Source organism: Branchiostoma lanceolatum, chromosome 2, assembly GCF_035083965.1.
Source record: "Branchiostoma lanceolatum isolate klBraLanc5 chromosome 2, klBraLanc5.hap2, whole genome shotgun sequence".
Taxonomy (NCBI): Eukaryota; Metazoa; Chordata; class Leptocardii; order Amphioxiformes; family Branchiostomatidae; genus Branchiostoma; species Branchiostoma lanceolatum.
The window spans coordinates 30,268,137-30,288,562 of NC_089723.1; the positions used below are offsets into that span (position 1 = coordinate 30,268,137).

General features: G+C 38.7%; 2 protein-coding genes across 2 annotated transcripts; one reads left to right on the plus strand and one right to left on the minus strand.

Annotated features, from left to right (window-relative positions):
* Positions 1-1,493: 1,493 nt before the first annotated feature.
* On the minus strand, positions 1,494-10,245 carry LOC136428529 (uncharacterized). The gene is made up of 12 exons (XM_066418112.1): positions 10,079-10,245; positions 9,203-9,352; positions 8,461-8,549; positions 7,872-7,986; positions 7,364-7,495; positions 6,524-6,745; positions 6,194-6,283; positions 5,624-5,689; positions 4,835-4,982; positions 4,194-4,285; positions 3,934-3,988; positions 1,494-3,051 (listed from the first exon to the last, which is right to left on the minus strand). Exons 1-12 carry the CDS (start codon positions 10,109-10,111, stop codon positions 2,519-2,521), a joined length of 1,725 nt encoding a protein of 574 aa, XP_066274209.1. The 5' UTR covers positions 10,112-10,245; the 3' UTR covers positions 1,494-2,518.
* Positions 10,246-10,607: 362 nt separating this feature from the next.
* LOC136428530 (mitochondrial import inner membrane translocase subunit TIM44-like) lies at positions 10,608-19,847 on the plus strand. The gene is made up of 15 exons (XM_066418114.1): positions 10,608-10,679; positions 11,572-11,682; positions 13,134-13,217; positions 13,342-13,419; positions 13,992-14,072; positions 14,350-14,508; positions 15,152-15,221; positions 15,392-15,461; positions 15,978-16,063; positions 16,570-16,662; positions 17,141-17,265; positions 17,758-17,808; positions 18,201-18,290; positions 18,905-19,015; positions 19,605-19,847. The coding sequence occupies exons 1-15, from the start codon at positions 10,650-10,652 to the stop codon at positions 19,722-19,724; spliced, it is 1,359 nt and encodes a 452-aa protein (XP_066274211.1). The 5' UTR covers positions 10,608-10,649; the 3' UTR covers positions 19,725-19,847.
* Positions 19,848-20,426: the final 579 nt, after the last annotated feature.

Below are 20,426 nucleotides of genomic sequence, written 5' to 3' on the forward strand. Positions count from 1 at the left end.
TTCGAATACAAATATAAGGTTACAAAAAGATCAGGTACATTGATGTGTTGATACTACAATCGACAACTCGCGACAAAGCTACTCCATAGAATGTTTCAGCATTGTTCTCTGAATTACAACAATGTTCTATCACCATTGGACACAAAACAGGTACTTTAATGCAAAGTCATTTCTCTTAGTGAAAGGTGTATCTATATGGTGTTGAATACCAGCTTGGACAAATATCCTCTCTAAATTTATTAAGAATATAAATGTAGAAAGTATTGTACAGGTTGAAATTATGATAAGATGATAAGGAAAATCGATGTGTGCTAGTATTTGTATTTATTGACCACTCTACTGGCCAAGTAAGCACAAAGGTAATTAAGTAAGTATACAGTGTGTATTGTTGTAATTACAAAGTGCCATTTGCTCATAGTACGCACTGCATCAGTCTTTCAATACTGCACTACGGCTTGGTGTCAATACAATTGATATTACATTAACAGCGATCATCCTTGTTCTATATACAAGCTTGTTTTTTGTTGTTGCTCTCATGCCGAAGTAACCAGGGAACGCTGCTAGGCTGATCATTGGTACTCTCCATTGAGTCGGCTAGATCCTTGGTGTCAGAGGCTAAGGAGACTAAGGCATTCGTCAAATCGATGACGTACCAACAGCAAAAGAACGAAGGAAAATAGAGTATTGCGTAGAATAACAGGGAAACGAAGGCGCAGACGGCATGCGGTGGGGTATACGGATGGCGAGAGAAATAGCTGATCGTCAATCGCAAGGAAAAGAGCTGCTCACACGGCTCACACGTGATGCCAAAGTTGAGCAGGACGGAACCGGCCCACAGAATGACGTACAGGGCAAGCAGGTTTGTGCAGAGATTGTGTTGTGCACCAGTGTCCTGTGTGTTTTTGTACTAGATGGTGTGTTCAGTAAAGGTGTGTGTACAGATTGTGTGGTGTACTAGTGTCCTGTATGTTTGTGTAGATGGTGTGTTCAGCACCAAGGACATGTAAAACGTGCAAGTATTAAACTTAAGTCGTCACTTCTCCTACTTGTGGCCAAATGACTTCAGGACTTGATATCAGCACAATCTTTTTTATAAGATATCATAACTTCTCAAACATTCTTCATCTTATCTTCTTACAGGAAAGATTAGAGGACGGTGCATCTGCATGTAAAGAAGACACCGACAGTACATCTTGTAGTCCCTCTTACTTGGATGATTGAGACGTAATGGATAGTTAGTTCAAGATGTCTTCAAGAAGTTTTAGAAGGCAACTTGAGTCAGATTTGAAGATTACTGGCTATAGTGTTCAGATGAAAACATTTTACTGAATATCTTTAGTCTGAAGCAACTGTGGACAAACACATGAATTGATATAACATTCCTCTCTGTTATTCGGTCATGTACTTGTGTCTTCTATACAAGAGTGATGGTACATTGTATATAGAAACGGCCAAATATTGGAACAGCTTGTACCTTGATCGCCCTTACAGTATCTCGTTGGAAAGATTTTTATTTCGACATCTGGAAGGATTTTAACAAAAACAGCCAATATTTATTTTTATAGAGAGAATTTTAAAGCTTTGTGAACAATATGTTTAAATGACAATGATTTTGTATTGCAAAATGTAATACTGATGGCACAATGTCAGATACAATGTGTCCATCTCAAAATAAAATGTTGATAAAATAACTATGCTGTTGTTCTTGTCTTCATTAATTTTCAAAGCTTCTGAAAAACAAAGGCTCAGTGTCGCGTGTGTGTGTGTGTGTGTGTGACTGTGTGTGGCATATATTTCCCTGTCATTCCTTAAAAAAGACCAAAATTGTGTGTATGTGTGTGTGTATATGGCATATATTTCCGTCATTCGTTTAAAAAAGACTCTGTGTGTGTGTGTGTGTGTGTGTGTGTGTGTGTGTGTGTGTGTTGCATATATTTCCCTGTCATTCCTTAAAAAAGACCAAAATTGTGTGTGTGTATGTGGCATATATTTCCGTCATTCCTTTAAAAAAGACCAAAATTGCAAAGCATTATAATTTGGTTTAAGACAAATTGACGACAACTTGTGATATCAGTTTATACATGAATGTATTTGAAAACAATGTATTTAAAACCCTGCTATATGACCTGTTCATAGACCATTTCTACACTAAAAATGTCAATGTTGAGCCAAATTCAAGTGCATCACCTGGCATTTGGTATGAGGGTACTGGTTAAAAACATGTGCTTAGAACTTCATCTCTATTTTGTGATTGTACAATACTGGCACAGTCAGCAAATGCAAGCCTTCATATCATTACATGTACCAACTCAAAACAGTTTCCAGTTTGGAATTCAACTTTTCCCATTTTGAGAAGTGCTAATATTTTCAACTTAAAGCATTTAAGTCAAAAGTGTTTATACAAATGTATCTGATTGACAAGTATGATGTACAGTCATGAATGATAATGATAATTCCATGAAAATTTATTTTGAAAATTTTCTTCCTGCAAAAATTCCTGCAGAGAAAAACTTCCGCTTTAGCTCATATTTTGTTTTCCTAAACTTCCTTTGGATTGTGCTCTTCTGCTGACATCTTTGGCAGTCACCTTTAAAGGACTCAACCTCTCTTTTCCCCTACTTTTCTCTGTTACAGCAACAGTCTGGTCAACATTGTCCAAACTACTGGACGATGTAAGTGTTCTTTTGGGGGATTTCCTCACTTGTGCCGAGTTCTGTCTTCCTGTGCTTGTGTCGGTCGTTCTTGAATTTACCCGGCCAGTAGGCCTGCTGACATTAAGTCTAGATTCCGAGCTTGATTTTGTCATTCTTGTCCTGATTGGCTCGGAATCTTTCCCGTCGCCTGCGTTGCCATCCTTGGTTGTGAATGGAGGCTCCTGATTGGTCCTGGTCTGTTTGAGGAAGTCCGTTGCCTGGGAGACCTGCTGTCTGTGCTGTTGCAGGGAGGACTCCAGGTCAGCTGCTGTTCTGCTGTGCTGGACAGCACAGTCTTTCTGTACCTGCTGTAGAGCTGTCACTAGCTGTGCCTGGAAGCCACTCAGGGCTATAGTACCTGGTCCAAGAGGGCAGAGTACATGAAATGTCAACTCTTGCCATTCTGCTGGTTACCCTAAGATCACCACATTTACGCCAAAAATAATTACTCAAGCAACTGGATAAGATTTTGAAACAGTCAGACGTTTCAGACAGTATCCACTGTCTTTCGTCAGTGACTAACGATAGGACTGAGAACACCAGCTTTATACCAAAACTCTGAATAGATATGTTAATGAGGTAAAGACAATTTAGGATGTCTTGAAGTAGTCTTCAAAAAGAAGATTAACTCAAGACAAAGTTATGCCAATAGTTCAATTAGCTACTGTTGTTCTAGTACAGTAACTAAATGTTGCTTGTCCGGGGGTGGGGGGTGGTGGGCAGTGCATTATCCCAGGTGCCTGAAAGTTGAACGCGTAGACCGCCTTTCCTGTTGAGGGCGGGGTTGTACATCCTCTCATATATTGCTTCTCTAATTCCCCGTTCGAACCAGCGTTCTTCACGATCTAGGATGTCCGTGGATTCGAAATTGAATGAGTGTCCCTGGTTGTGTTTTAGACAGTGGATACTGTCTGAAACGTCTGACTGTTTCAAAATCTTATCCAGTTGCTTGAGTAATTATTTTTGGCGTATCTTATTACCTGGATGTCTAACCTTCATCAACGTATCACCACATTTAGCCTTCTATCCAAACAAATTATAGCTGCCGGGTCTCTTCATCATCTTACGCAAATTTGCATTACTCAGATGACGAAGAGACTGACAGCTATAATTCTGTTGAATAGCAGACTACACCACATTGTAAAAACAGTGAATTCAATAGAAAATAATCAAGTGAACAGGCAAAGATTAAAAATCAATATTGTGCACACATAATAGCACACACAAACTGAATTTTCACCTGTGTTGTCATCCTCTCCTTTCTGCTCCCTCAAAGATTCAGCTATAGACTCCAACTGCAAGGCAAAAAGACTGGTTCAAAGATTACCATCATAAGATACAGTCTTAGCATCTACAGATTACAAAAACTGACACTGTACATGTGTTGCTATATCTAGGTTTGTTCTGAAAAGTTCTTTAGCTGTTTTGGGTTTCTGTCAATGAGTAATTATATTGCTATCTAGATGTGCATATGTACATATATGAGTGATATATTCCTACCTGCTCTGAATGTTCTTTGAATGTCTTTAGAAAGTCCCTGAGTGCAGTTTCAGACGCTGTGTCCCTGAGTTCCCTGTAGGACTCCAAGATACCTTCAACGTGACGAAACATAATATATGAGCTTGTTTAATGCTGAACTGGAGGAAAAGTGCAGATCAAAATCAATTGTCACTGATATCCACACCAAATCCATCATCATTTTTCTATGAGATTAGTGCTTGTATGACTTTCAGATTGCTCAACTGAGTTAAATCCTCCAGCACCACAGCCCTATGAATTTCAAAGCCAAACTTTAAAAAAATGTGATCCACATCCCTGAAGGGACGGTCACCTTGAGTACAATCTCAGGGCTATTCATGCAATGCAGCCTTGCCATGGCTCACGTATTTAGCACAAGTTACTCTTACACTTCTCGAAAAGTGTGTTGGGTTTTACGTGCAGAGATTTGATGTTTGAGGCTTGTGCCTGAAGCTCCCTCATACCCTGCTTTACGTCACCATCTGAATTGAGGACTGCAGTCCCTTACAGCACAGATCTACAAAATTCGATCAATATGGCAAGCAACAAATTGCGTTACTGCTTGCACCATCGGGACATGTCTAAATAAGCGCTTAAACTAAGATTTTGGAAGTTTTGCTCACCTTGCAGTGGGCTACTGATGCCTTGTAGGACCTCCTGTTGGAATGAGTTGTAAGCCTGAGTCAGGGCCTGTACCAGGGTGGTGGTGTACTTTATCTGTAGGCTCTGTACCTGTCTAAAGTGGGTCAACTCTTCCTCCAGGGCTGCTATCTAAGGCAAGTATAAACATGACACACATTGTAAATCCTGAAATAGTTGAGGTGACCACTCTGCAAAAGAATTATCACACACTGTGAACTATACAGATTTTCTCATTGAATTCAAAGTTTGACATCTGATGATACTGTGAATGCCTAATTTTACCCTTTGACACAGAGTTAAGTCCTCTTTAACTTAAATGGATTTGCAGTATAAGAGACACTCCATTTTCTTGATAAGAAAAGCAGAAAGTTTCATAAAAGATCCACTTTGTCTTAAAGTATTGCATATAAACTGAATCAAAACACTAAGATATAATTTCTTTTCCTCCTGAAATATGGCGGATATTTGAGGTTCCAAATCCCCCATTCTTGATACTAGTTAGTACTAGATTTATGTAATGCTACGTTAATCATAATAAGGTTAAGGTAAAGCAGTTATCCTCAATAGTGCTGAACCAAGATGCTATTTCAAGTAGCTAGTGGTTGTGCAATGTGGGTTTGCTACGGCTCGAGTTTTTAGCCAAGAACACCGGATCACCGGTACCCCTACTCTTCTCGATTGGAAAGGCTAACATAAGAAATCACTAGAAAGGCTAGCATAAAACAGTGACTGATGTTGTCATATACTTAAATTTCTAGTATCAAACATACCTGCATGGCTGTCATGTGCTTGGAATAGCCCACTGCAATCATCAAACTTTCCACAGTCTTCTTTACCTGAGTGTACATATAATTACAAAAATATAAACACAAAACATTGATTATGCCATACACATGCATGATACTGTAATTTGGGTGTTTATTGATGAAAACACTTTGAAATATCCATCAGAATAAAAAGCTACAAAAAGTGCAATTTATAGGTGTACAGCTACTGTACGGGTAAAACAATTATAGAAAAAAAAAGACTACAATTAATTTAACGCTGTTGGCAAAGCAAGAACTAGATCTTACATATCAAAACTGTTATTACGTGGACTCACTCATGGTAAGAAAAACAGTGAAAGGCCAAGTAAAAAACTACATCAACCTAAATTATAGAGAATACAAACCTGGACAGAGATATCTTAGTTGCTGCTAATATTGTTGTGGGTGTGCTCAATGGAGAGAGAGAGGGAGGGAGAAAGAGAGCTGGTAAGTGAGAGCAAGTGAGTGAGTGAGTGAATAGTCAAAAATTACGGAACTGCAGATCTAATTTGAGTTCGGCTGTAGATTCTGTACCTCGTATTGCTTACTGCGTGGCATGCTGGGAAGACTTGCCATGACATCATCCACAGAGACATGCATGCTGGGTAAAAGTCTGACTGCCGACTGAAACAATAAACATCTGAGTCTAATTGTGAATCAATTGATGTGTGCATTATCTTTATAATTGCTCAGTTTCACAGTTTTTATCATGACATGAAATTGGTGAAAATATAGTTTCCTAAGCTAAAAATTACAGATTTACCAACAGAAATTTACAACATGGGCTCCCAAATAATGAGTGAGATGAAAAAAATTCAAAGCTGCAGACAGCCCTTCCCCTGAGGCATCGCCAATAAGACTAACCCAAGGAGCGGAGGGTACAAGCAGACTGAGGTGCATCAGGTCCTGACAGCACTGGTACAGCATCTTGTCCAGGTCTCCGGCCAGCGCTGTCAGTCTGTCGTACAGCACGCTGTCCGTCTGGTAGAACAGCGGCACAGGCTGGTGGGTCCTGATGCCCTCCACGCACTGCTGTAGTCTCAGCAGCTTCTTGAACAGCTGGGACAGCTGGGACTCCAGGGAGGCCTATGGAATTACATGAACATTCAGATCTATAGACCACTATTTATACCATTTCTACACACTTTCCGTATCCATGTATTAATGGATGAATGAAGACCTTGATAAGCTAAATTGTACAATATATACAGACTTGGTTAAGTACAGGTCATCACAACAAAAGAATATTATAATAACTAAGATCATTTTTTGTGATGGTGGAAATGTAAGAGCAGATACATTTGTTGCATGTTTCATAATCAAAGGTTTGTCAAAGCTCATCCCAAATACGAATTTGCATTACTGAGATGTGTGAAGTAAGGAAACATTGATTGTATTCAGTATGAAAAGTTCAGCTATCTCTTTTTTGGATAGTCTACATTCTACTACTAAATGATGTTCATCTACTATTCTTCTAGACTACAGTATCTGAACATGAAGCAGGTAGGTGCTAACTGCCATGTTGGTATCCCTATTTGCATTTCAATGGATCATAGCTCAAGTGCACACAGCACTAATTTCTGTTTTGTTGGCAAGTTTTCAGGCATTCATCGGGTATTCTCTTCTGACATTCAAAAGTGTACAGTATCTAGTAACTGATTCTAATTTGGACCAAAACATCAAAAAAATTCTGCAGAGTCTTACCACGAATTTGAGGTTGAGATGTCTGATGTCACCTCTGCAGATGTCTAATAGGGACACACCCTCATCACCGCCTTTAACTGCAGCACTTTTCAATAAGGACGATTGGCCAACAGTTTCACTGGTAAAACCAGTCTGGTGATGAAAGATATTGGATTAAAAAATATCTTTGGGGTGATTAATGAAGACAAAGTCAACAATTATACAATGTTTTAATAATGTATAAAAACATGACATTTTCACTGATTAAAGCCCTTCCCACACCTTTATTTGGTGTATAGCATGGTGCCTATCGTTGTTTCCATAGCCCTTGGGCCACATGGTTGCACAAGCATTACTAACTGACAGTAAATAGCTGGTCTGCTGATAGAGAGTGTGTTTAATATCTCTCAAGAGCCATGTACCATTTTGAAAGTTTTTGGCATTTGGAGGGGTTGAGCCCACAAAGAATGGAAGAAAAAAATTAAATAAAAGGACTGTCATACAAATATATGAGACATTTTAAGATTACCTTCCCCTGTTTCTTTACCCTTGTCTTGGCTCCCATGACTGTGTGTATAAGGTGGGTGAGCTGTGCACGTTGTATGGATACAGTCGGGCCTGGAGATTCACAGGCCACCCATTCCCTGAGAAGTGAAATGAGTGATTCAAGTTTACTTCCAAGGTTCAAGTACAAAATGTAAAACGTATTAGTAGCTACATTCTGAGGCATGCTCAGCTCATTTGTCAGAGTATTTTGTTAATATTTTTACATGAAACAGATCTAGACCTTGAAAGAATCACCTACTACAAGTACAACCTATAATTCGCATTAAAATTTTATTTTTGAGATTGCAGAAAAAACTGCAATGAATTTGCAATTACATGTTACACATTGCAGGAAAAAAATAAAACAATTGAGCCTTGCAGTAAGCTAAATGTTTGTTGAAATATGAAGTTGAGTCCTAATCTTTTATGTTTGGATTTCTGTTTCTAAAACAGTTACTGCTTTTTTTTACACTACATTTAATACGAATAATCATTGCAACCTCTGCTGAAAATTTGCTACACAGCAAGGCATGACAGTAAAATAAATTGAGGGAGAGTTCAAGATGACCAACCTGAGTGCTGTAACCACTGCATCAAGGGCAGAATCAGCCTCTACCATGGCATCTTTATGGGAGCTCACGGAGCCTGTCAGCTGGACTATCTGTTAGGCAACAAACATAAGGCAACATGTGTAACTCAGTCCACTTACATCCGTTACAATGTGTTATTGCTTTCTAGTATACATTCAAACAATGCCTCCATATGCAACATGTACACTGCAAACCTCTTCAAGGAATTGTCTCCCTTTTGTCTTAATCAAGCTTTTAATACAGTACAGCTGTACAATCTTTTAAAAGACATGACTGAATATTTGTCTAAATGCCAGTCAGAACTTTGATATGTATTCCTTCTGATCGCAGGATTGACTTGCAATTTAAATTTTAGATTTATGAATGCAGGCCACCCTAAACATAAAACTGACATCCTAAACAAAATTTTCTGGGTGGACTTGTCAAGAGTGGATATTTGTGGATGTGCGCTAGCCTCTATCAGGCTCCACAGGTCGCTGTAAAAGTCATAGAAATTGGCCAAATAGACGGATAACATGCCAGAGAAGTTAGTTCGCTATAGAATTAGAAGTTACAGTTTGCGACCTACAGATGGCAAATGGTCCCTAGCTCCGTAGCCGACTCCCTTAGCAATTCACTAGTACTCTATTGGGCCAATTTCTACTATTTTTCCGGCCATTCACAGGGCCTGGTAGAGCCTAGATGTACGCTATGATGTAGATGACGTGATGATCTGGTGACTGACCTGTCTCTCCAGTTGGATGACGTGTGACTTGAGCATGTTGACTCTCCTCTCCTCCCAGTGCTCGGCCCCGCCCTCCTGTACCAGCTGGTCGTACAGACTCCGCACCTCCTGCAGCTCCTGTCTCAACCGCTGGTTCTCTTCATACAGCTCCTGTCAAGGATTGATGTATTATCATTATTATTAATATTAAAACAGCTGGTCGTACAGACTCCACACCTTCTGCAGTTCCTGCCTCAACCGCTGGTTCTCTTCATACAGATCTGTCAAGGATTGATGTATTATCATTATTATGATTATTAATATTAAAACAGCTGGTCGTACAGACTCCACACCTTATTATTATCATCATTATTATTAAAAGCCAACATATTCCAACAGCACAAAGCACAATTTACCATAGCCACGGTGACTGTTGGTGGGCTTCTTTTACTTGCAGTCTTATACATAATTTTACTAGTAGCCCTAAGACTGCAAGTAAAAGAAGCCCTCCAACAGTCGCCGTGGCTAAATTTACCAGTGACATAGACCCAAGAGATGTGTTCTGCTACCTTATATCTACGACAATAAGGTCGTGCTGGCCTTTTCTCAAACCAGCACACCCCTACACGTATAAAGTGCCCTTCCCCTGCTGAATAGTATATTGGACGCTCCCTTAAGTTTTCACCAACCCCATACTCTATATGGTTCCTCAGTGTAACCAACTTGCAAGGACAATATATAATGTCCTTGGTTCCAAGTCAATCCCTGAGGTTAAAATCACCAGCTTCTCATACAGTAAAACCCTTTCATAAGTCCGGTACTGTTAACTTACGAATCAAAGTAGTCGTAGCAAATCAATAATTTTTACGAGTCTTTCTTAACTAAGAGTCGTCTTACCTTTGCATTTCCTTTGACTTTCACGTCCGCCATGGTCAAATCTTGGGAACCAAGCAGATAACAACATAAACAAATTCTCAGACTATGTATATGTATATATGACGAACGTTACAGGCAAACTATATGTTTATCACCATCGATACGTCCCGCCTTCTCTCATTAGCCAGGAAGTACTCTGGGCACGAGCTTTTGAGTCCGGGCTATTCCACATTGCAGGGGAGGCGAGCCAGCCGCACGAGGCGGCGGATTTTCGCGTTGTGAGCATGGCACGAGCGGAGGTCAGAGGTCGCTTCCTCCAGCGTAATTCCCTACGATTGGTCCAGACCAATCCTACTATGATAAAGTTCGACTTATTCTTAGATTTCTATGTTCAGTTATAAAGTAACAAGCACACAGGAGTAAAAGTGATACTGTTAACACTTATCAATAAGGAAACATCTAATTTGAAAACGGTTTATATGCCATGTTGCTGTTTATTATTCATGACCATTTATCTTTTCCCCTTTGAAAAGATGGAATATTCTGGAGAATACCTTACGCAACATCCGGTCATTCTTGTACCCGAGAAAAGATGGCGGCGCACATGTGTAAATGTCCCGAGGTCAGATTTCTGCGTTTTTTGTCCCGTTTTAACGAGCACGTTGATAGGATTTAGTATATTCATATTCGTCGATGGTCTTATAGATATTAGATTGCGCATATTACGATCTAAAGGCTTGATATCTGTATACAATTTCGCAACAATTGATTTATCAACATGTGTTCGAGTGATCGTGCGTGATGGGGAGGGGGGCTTGGTAACAAGCGGTCTGAAATTATCAAATAATGATACCAATCGTCATGTATTTCTAATTTTATGTTCTTCTGTTGTAATCTGGATTTTTTGCTTTCTTTGCTATGCATATGCAGATGATAGCGTCATTTAAATGTCATTGGGCACAAGTTTGAAGTGTTCGTAAATGACATGCACGATCGCGAGGGTACCACATAAATTATGCAACTTTACAGGATGATGTAAAAATTGTGATCTATGACTCATTCTTAATGATACCTTATTGTTGCCTGATAGCCTAATACTAAATGTCTAGCTCCATATCGTTTCACTGAGCGTATCCCTGCAGTATACAGTATACATGTACATGTAGTCTTAATTATGGGTCGTGTGGCAGGGTGTTTGGCCCAGAACCTAGAGGTCCTGGGTTCGAATCACACGAATGATGCCACCAATGTTGTGCCCTTGGGAAAGACACTTTACACAATTTCCTCACTCCACCCAGGTGTAAAAACGGGCTTGTTGTTCTCTGTATATGTATAGTGTTATGAAAAGAATTTTAACTTAAAAACAGAGGATATTAAGCAAAGGGTCACATGACAGCAAGTTTCCATGTAGAGAATTCTACCATGCCTTTTTACAAATTTGGACTTGACTGTTGCTTGAGGAGAAAGATTGATTTTCTTTTTCCCTTTAACCATATTTGTCCTTTCTTGTGCAGATGCTGAGGCCTATCAGCAGAGTAGTGCTGGTGGGGAGGGGTGTTCCCCTGTCTCACAATGCAGCAGTCCTAGCCACAGCCTCAGGACGAAGAGACTTCCATCTCTGTCAGGTCAGTCTGAAAACCACATGTACGGTAGAATCCTCTTATTTGCATAAGTGATATGTCAGTGTATTTTATGCAATTATTAGTAAGGAGTAGTCCATTAACCCTAGGGAACAAAATAAGTGGCACTGTGGGGGGAGGGGGTTTTAGTGGTTACCAGGATGGCACTTGAAGGAAACACACACACTTTGTGTCAAATTCACCCACTCCCAGGTTATACAAAATGTAACATTGAATTCATAAGCAAAGTATGGCAAATTACCACTACTCCTCTGCCATTTACCACCATCTAAAACACAACCAGGGACACTCATTCAATTTCGAATCCACGGACATCCTAGATCGTGAAGAACGCTGGTTCGAACGGGGAATTAGAGAAGCAATATATGAGAGGATGTACAACCCCGCCCTCAACAGGAAAGGGGGTCTACGCGTTCAACTTTCAGGCACCTGGGATAATGCACTGCCCACCACCCCCCACCCCCGGACAAGCAACATTTAGTTACTGTACTAGAACAACAGTAGCTAATTGAACTATTGGCATAAACTTTGTCTTGAATTAATCTTCTTTTTAAAGACTACTTCAAGACATCCTAAATTGTCTTTACTTCATTAACATATCTATTCAGAGTTTTGGTATAAAACCTGGTGTTCTCAGTCCTATCGTTAGTCACTGACGAAAGACAGTGGATACTGTCTGAAACGTCTGACTGTTTCAAAATCTTATCCAGTTGCTTGAGTAATTATTTTTGGCGTAAAGTATGGCAAACTTAGCGAAAAATTGGCTATTCTTTTCTACTGCATCCTATCACAACAAATAACAATGGGGTCGCTATAGCTTTTACAAAACACAAAGGACAGTAACAGTTCCTATGGTGTTGTCTTACCTTAGGAACTATCCATACACAATTTACATTTAAGTGACATTTCCATACGACGATCCATACGAGTTAGTGACTTTGACATGTTCAACTGGTTTTTCAGTTGCCATTGGCAATATTTTATGCAAATAGCAGGAATATGCAATAATGGCTAATGCAATTACGCCATTCCATTTATAATGTAGTGAATAGGAGATGGTTTGGGTTTTCAGAATTTTATGCAGATCCCCGAAATATGCAATTAGCCGTAATGCAAATAGCTGGAATCTACTGTTGGTATCATATTTGTTTCTCATGCTATACTGTATGGAATGTTTTCACATGATGCATAGATGGATGCCTTATTCATTCCATTAGCTATCATACAATCTACTCATCTAGTCATTGCTGTGGACAGACAATTTTAATATGTACTGGAATTAAAGGTGGGTATCATTTTGCTGACATTGCCAATGAAAATGTAGTCCCAGACAAAAGCCAAATATGAAAAGAATGTGGAGGAAAAACATGATGTTTATATAATTATATGATAAGTAGTTACATGTCTATTTTACTAACCCCTCTTTTCTTTTTCAGGCAAGACACAACCAAAGAAAAACATTTTTGGGGCAGTTCATTGACAACCTTAGGCAGGAAATGACGAAGAACAAAGAAATGAAGGTAAGTTTCAGGCATATTTGTATCTAAAAGTCCCCTTCTGCTTTTATTTTTAGGCAATGCCTCAAGCAGATGAGTTGTATGTGGAGCTTGACATTATTTTACAGATATTTTTTTTTTTTCTTAGGAAAATTTAAAGAAATTTAGAGAAGAAGCGCAGAAACTGGAGCAGTCTGATGCACTTAAAGAGGCCAGAAGAAAATACGTAAGTAATCAAAGACTTATATATTATATTTATGAATTCACCAAAAGATGGCTGCATTCGTGACTAGAAACTTTATGTTTGCATTTGCTTGACTAGGGTCACATTTCCAAACCGGTGCCTGGTTGGGCAGTTTGTGCGAATGAAAACTATGATTTAAAAGACAACAAAAGGCTCATAACATAGAAAATATTGTCATTAGCATTATTTGTGTATATTTCTTGATATACCCTTTAATTTTTCATTCGCGCAGAAAGCTCAGCCGGGCCATAACTTGGAATAATGACCGTAGCATTTGGCAGATTGTCACAAAGTCAAAAGGAGTATGATTGTATTTTCCTGTGTTGCAGTTAATATACAAGATGTCATATACATTGCATACAAATTTGTACCTTTACTTATTCTGCTTGGTGGAAGGAGAGGGATGGACTACACCTTCCAATACCATGTCCAAGACACAACAGATCTAGATTTACAACCCACTATCCCTGCGGCATCAGAAAGGCCATGGGACCCTAACCTTTACCTACCTATTGTTTACAAACCAAAATAATCCCTTGTGTTCTAATTTACAGGAGAAGATTGAGGCTGAAACAGCCAAGAGTTCCCAGGTCCTACAGAAGGGAGTCGGTCAAATAAAAGACAAACTATACGAGGTAAACATTATTTTCTTTCATAAACATATTCTGTTTTCTCTACACTTGTACTGTACTATACTGTATAGAACAATAGAAATTTAATTAAAGTTGAAAGGAATGTACAGGATTGGTGTTAAGAAGAATCAAGAAGAAGATGGCTTTAGAAGTACATACACGTCCAGACAGGTACAGTGCATATGCACCCAGTATTTCGAGTCCTGTAGTGTTTACTACTTTGCAAAAATCCTAATACATATCATGGATCACTTTTCTAACATCAATGTGTCCTTGATAGGGAATTGAGGAAATCAAGAAGACTGACATTGGCAAGAAGACACAGGAGTTGGGCGAGGAGGTGACAAAGAGAACCAGAGAAGCAGCAGAGTCTGTGAGCAAGCAGACAGAGAACATCAGCAAGACAGCTGCCTATAAAACAATCTCCAAAGTTGGAGAGGTAGGTCCAAAAGAGTTTTGTTTTGAAGTGGAAAGTTATAGATTCCTGTGATAGGAAATATATATGTCGCATGACAAGGTGATTGGTTGCTTGGCTAAAACATTTTATGATTGGTCAAGATGGGTCATCAGTTGGTAGATTCCAAAATGGCCGACCCTTGACATCACAAGTCAATAATGGCTTTAATTGACTCAAGGTAAAACAGAACAGGAATGGTTATCACTATCAGTTGTTGTCCCTGGTAAAGGAAAAGTTGTTTCGTAGCAAACACAGTCTTTAGGTGTTTTCTAATTTTTTAATTAATTTCAGGGTACCATGCATTCTGTAACTTCTTTTACATGTGCATGCTACATTGTATAGAAGTATGAAGTGCATTATGTACGTCCTACTATTTGCTAGCTGAAAAGTCTTAGCCAATGAATATGCTTGGAAATCCAAGTCTTAGCCAATGAAGAGAGATTCACAGTCTTAGGCAATGAAGAGAGACTCACAGTTTTAGCCAATGAATTACATGTATTACTCAATGTCTTATACACAGTTTTAGCCAATGAATAGAGACTCAATGAAGAGAGGCTCACAAATTTACATGTTACATACTTCTAAAGTTCTATGTTGATCATTATCACAATGTTCTCATGTCCAGAGTGTAAAGGAAGTAAAAGAAGAATTTGATGAAAGTTTGGCATCCAGGGCAAAAGTCTACAGACCACCTAGTGAGTACTCATTTTATATACATTAAGAGATACATAAATCCTTCCTCTAGATAGATCTTCCTGAAATAACCTCTTTTAGTTTGCATTTCTGAATTTCATAGGCCATATATTTAAACAGAAAGAAATCTGAATTGTTTGCAATCAATCTCCTACTTTGTTATTTTCAACAGAACAACTGAGGAAGAGAAAAGAATTTCACATTGAAGATTTTATGGAGGAGAAACCAATTGAAGCAAATGAGTGAGTTGAGGATCCTTGGTCTCTATTTAAGAATCAAATCACAGTTTTTTTGTGTGTGTGAAACAGACTTCAGGTGAATTAATTGCAGCAGAGTAATGTATTCATCATTTGCTTGCCTTACATGCAGAAGGTCGCAGGTTCAATCCTCAGCTGATGAGTCATACCAAATTGAATCATACTGCTTTCTCTGCTTAGCACTTGTTGGAAAGTGGACTAGTCCCCTGCTGTAATGCTTGCACAACTGCCTGGTGCAATTAATAAGAGCTGTAGAAACAGATAGGTGCCATCCTATACACCATTAATGATATATGGTATACATGTAGGAAGACCTTAACTGTGTGTATCACTTAGTCTATACATTATATTACACCACTTCATTGAGAGCATTTAATGCTGCAGTATTTTGACAAGAACTAGTGGAAGCCTCATCACATATTTCATTTATTGGTTACACACTGCATTATAATTATGTATTAACTACTTTAAAATTTGTGGATTTTTTTTTCTTTCCTTTAGGGAAGCCACTGGTGTTGTCATGCACAAAGAGTCCAAGTTCTACCAGCAGTGGAGAGATTTCAGAGACAACAGTCCCATTGTTAACAGTATGTCTATTTACACCTTTTGCCCCCTAAATGTTTATTTCTTTATTAAGAAGCCTAGAGAGAAAATCTTGGCCTTTCTTTTTTACATGTCCTGCCATCTTACCCGTCAACAGAAGCTTTTAACCTTTTCCCTGCTGAAGTAACTTTTTGGCACCAAAGTTGTCTTGGTTACAGGATGAGGCTGCAGGGAGAAGGTTAAAAGCTTTTATAGTGGGTTTTATTTTTTGTCAAGATCTTATTCAAAATGAAAACTGACTGTGTACAAATTACAGATTGACTCTTTTGCAATAAGAAAACAAGCTGATATTTGATATGTTGAGTAACATTATAGTTCTTCATTCACAACCCAAAAGTTATAACAACCAATATTTTGGTGACTGTCTGTCACTTTCCTCAGGGTAATACTTGTACTACTTCGCACTGCAGCTAGGTGTCGCTGCTGCAGTGTTAAGAATGCGGTCCCAAACATCAACTATTGTCCTAACTGTTTCATTTCTTGATTCCAGGAGTGTTTGATCTTAAGATGAAGTATGATGAGAGTGACAACGTTGTCGTCAGGGCCTCCCGGCTCATCACAGACAAAGTCGGAGACCTCGTAGGTAAGAACACACTATCTAATGTTTGAAATCTAAATTGTATATTCTTGGTACAATTTCACTACCATTGCTGTGTTGCCTACCTGCCTAGTCCCTTGACCTCCAGTCCATACAACTTTAAAACGTATATAAAATCACTTGTCATAGCTTACAGCATTCACAAAGCATTACCTAATCTTCAGTCGTTTATTTTTCACTTAAATATGAATCTAATATCTGTCATATGATTCTTCCTGCACATATGAAACAGTCATGTGGCAACTAGGTAATTTTTTTGATATTGGGAAAAAAACTCGAGTGGCTATTCTTACAGTACTTCCTTGAAATGTTATAGGTACTTCCCTGGAATGCTATAGGTACTTCCCTGGAATGCTATATAATGTTATAGGTACTTCCCTGTAAAGACATATTGCCAGGCAGGGATTGCCGTTCTTTGACAATATGTTGCTTCATTTGTTGATTAGCTTGCTTACCCTTTCAGGTGGCATATTTTCCAAGACAGAGATGTCAGAGGTTTTAACAGAGATCATCAAAGTTGACCAAACTTTTACAAAGGAGGCATTCCTCAAACAATGTGAGACCGACATCATCCCAAATATTCTGGAGGTAAGAATTGCTCTGAATGGGTCATACTGTGGGTGATTCCACACCTGCAAGTCTGACATTTGTACGCTAGTAACCTAGTATGCTGAAGGTTGATGAGTGTGTAAATAAGGTAGAGCCAAGCTATGCATCTGCATCTATATAGCCGGTTATAACAGCCCTTTGGATGCGGCGTGGCAGCACTGAGCGACCTGTCACACCTAACCTAGCCTAACCTTACCTAACCTAACCTAGCCTAGCCTCACCTAACCTAACCTAAACTAACCTAAACTAACCTAACCTAACATCTAATTCTTATCAATCACCTTTATTTTCATCAGAAATGCAGCAAAGAGAGGTTAAAGATTGTTGAACTCACTGACACAATATTGAAGTAATCTACATTGAAATACCTTTTTTTTTAAATATTTGGAATGCTGCTCTTATGACAATCGACACAGTAGGAATCTTGTTTAACAGTGCAGTTACAATGATTCAATGATTTTCTCCTTGCAGGCCATGATCAGAGGAGACTTGGAGATTCTAAAAGACTGGTGCTTCGAAGCAGTGAGTATATATATTAATGATCAAAAATTGTGCTTTTCCAGTTGTCAGTATTAGCCAGGGTTTTTTTTCTGGAAAACTGCAAGGAGAGTGACCAAGCAGGGGGAATGTGCAGAGTTTTAGAAAACTTGATTTGACAATGGTGCATTCTAATGCTTTCTGAGGGTGAAATTGTGGTCAGAAAAGTTACGGTTGTAGCCTGTGGTCACCTGTGCCCTGGCATGGTCACTTGTGGTGCATCTGAATTTTCATATTTGATCAAAATCTTCTTCCAAGGGTAAGTGCAGTGCCCCTGTTCCACAGTTAAGGAAAGAAGAAGTTTTAATCATGAGCTGGAGATCTGTGTTAAAACAATGATATAGTTATAATAAATATTCTGTTCTCTTCTGTTACAGCCCTACAATGTGTTAGCCACACCGGTCAAGCAAGGAAAGGCTCTGGGCTGCCACTTTGACTCTAAAATCTTGGATATAGACAATCTAGATGTGAGTTGCTACATTTTCTTGTGTTTTATGATATTTTCCCTTGATGTTGGAATTGTATTGAAGAAAATACATTCAAAACTGGTCAGTTTACATCGGCAAGTCCAGTTTCCGGATTCGAAGGCAGCTAGAACGTCCTTGACTAAAATCCCTATTTTTCAACTTTTTCTTCCTGGATGTACATGAAACATTTATGATATTTGCTACCAATTACATTTTGTATGTTACTGTAAGATTGACAGTTCTTTACTTCTTTGATAAAGAAAAAAAACTAACAACACATAAAATTATGTAGTTTGAAGTTTCAATTGGCTCTAATTATAACAACAAAAATTAGAAGCCTTAGGGGCCTGGGCAAGGTGATGTCTGTTCAAAATTAATAATGCAAAAGCTTTTCAGACCTTGCAATTGACTCAAACTTGTATAATATTGAAATAAACATTGATTTTGTATTAAGTCTTTAAGTTTATGACTGAAAGAAACTTATTTTATTCATTCATACTATACATCGTATTAGTGATGAAATGTTGGCAACCAAAATTGACGTAATACAAACAGTAGGCTGCGCCCCAGAAGTGTTGCCAAAAATTTATGACTTGTATCCTTGTCTTCATCAGTTGGCCACAGGGAAGGTAATGGAGCAGGGTCCAGTCCTGGTCATCAGTTTTACGGCACAACAGATCATGGTGGTCAGAAATGCCAAGGGGGAGGTCACAGAAGGAGACCCGGTCAGTACAGCACAGCTAATACAGTTGTTTATTGTAATTTCAAAACAGAGCTGCATTGATATGGAGTTTCTAAATGGCAACTTCTGTTTTATTGTATGTCTGTAATTACTGTCATACCTGACCGGGCAACCACCTCCAAACTCCAAGCCAGATTAAAACAGTCTAGTTCATTTGTCTGTTAACCTCACCCTGTCCTGAGCAACCACCTGTCCTCAGCAACCATTTTTCTCAGTACCTTGAGTAGTTGCTGAATCCAGGTTTGACTGTAGTAACTACAGTTGTAGAAATAGCAATGTTATGTGTGACAATAAGTTTATGCTGAAGGAATGTTATATACAGTCAAACCTGTGACCAATTGTACATGAGGACCTCCCGGCTTATGTGACCACATTTTGGTGTTCGTCAGATAATTTTCCCCATCTTCTTTCTCCTCTTAACGTATTGTTTAGTCCCCTTAAGATTAACAGTACTCTGTGTAGTCCAACACTTCTTATAACTCACAAATTGTTTTGCAAATACGTTTACTGAATGCATGTTGTTTGTGATTTCTTTACGACAGTAATTAACCTAGTTATATATGTGTTTTCAGAACAAAGTGCTGAAGGTGATTTACGTCTGGGCACTCTGTAGGGACCAGGAGGAGTTCGACCCTCGTGCATCATGGAAACTCATGGACCTGTCAGCTTCCCACTCAACACAGTTGTTATGATGACACTTTGTCCTGGCTTAATCATTCTCAGAAACTGTACAGTTCATTTCAAGTTAGTAGAGTGGGAGGGGGGCATTATATAGAAATATACTAATCTTGCAAGTCGCAAAAAAAAGCCCTTTAACATAGGTACAAATGGTACATTCCCGTTACATGGCAGTTATGCTTTCTACAAGGGATTTCATCATTGTGTGTTATTCCCTACATGCACCTACCAACCTAGTATGAATATACATTTGTATGTGGAAGATGGAAATATTATAAAAGAGTGTCTCCTTTATTGGTTATCTATTACAAGGCTGACCTTCCACATAAAAATGCTCTAAATGTTTCTCCAAAATTTTTTGAGTCTGGAGTAAAGACCTCTAAATCTAGATAATTTGAACAAGGACTGTTTTACATCAAGATTGCTTCTTGCTTCTAGTTCTTGCTTACCCTTTTTTATCAAGAATTAGGAGGGCATGATTAGAGCAGTCTTAACCTTTAGCACACTGAGTTAGGTAGCAGGGGGAAAGTTAAAAAGCTATAAAACATTATTTTACAATGGTAGAAAGATAACTTTTGTGCCAAAAACTGCATACAACAAATTAGTTTGTAAACAATAGGCACAGTGTACATGTATGTGTATGAGGCTTTCTTGCATTTGTTTCTGATGGCTGCTTAAAGTGATCATGCAGTTTCTTAATTAGATTATCTGATTTT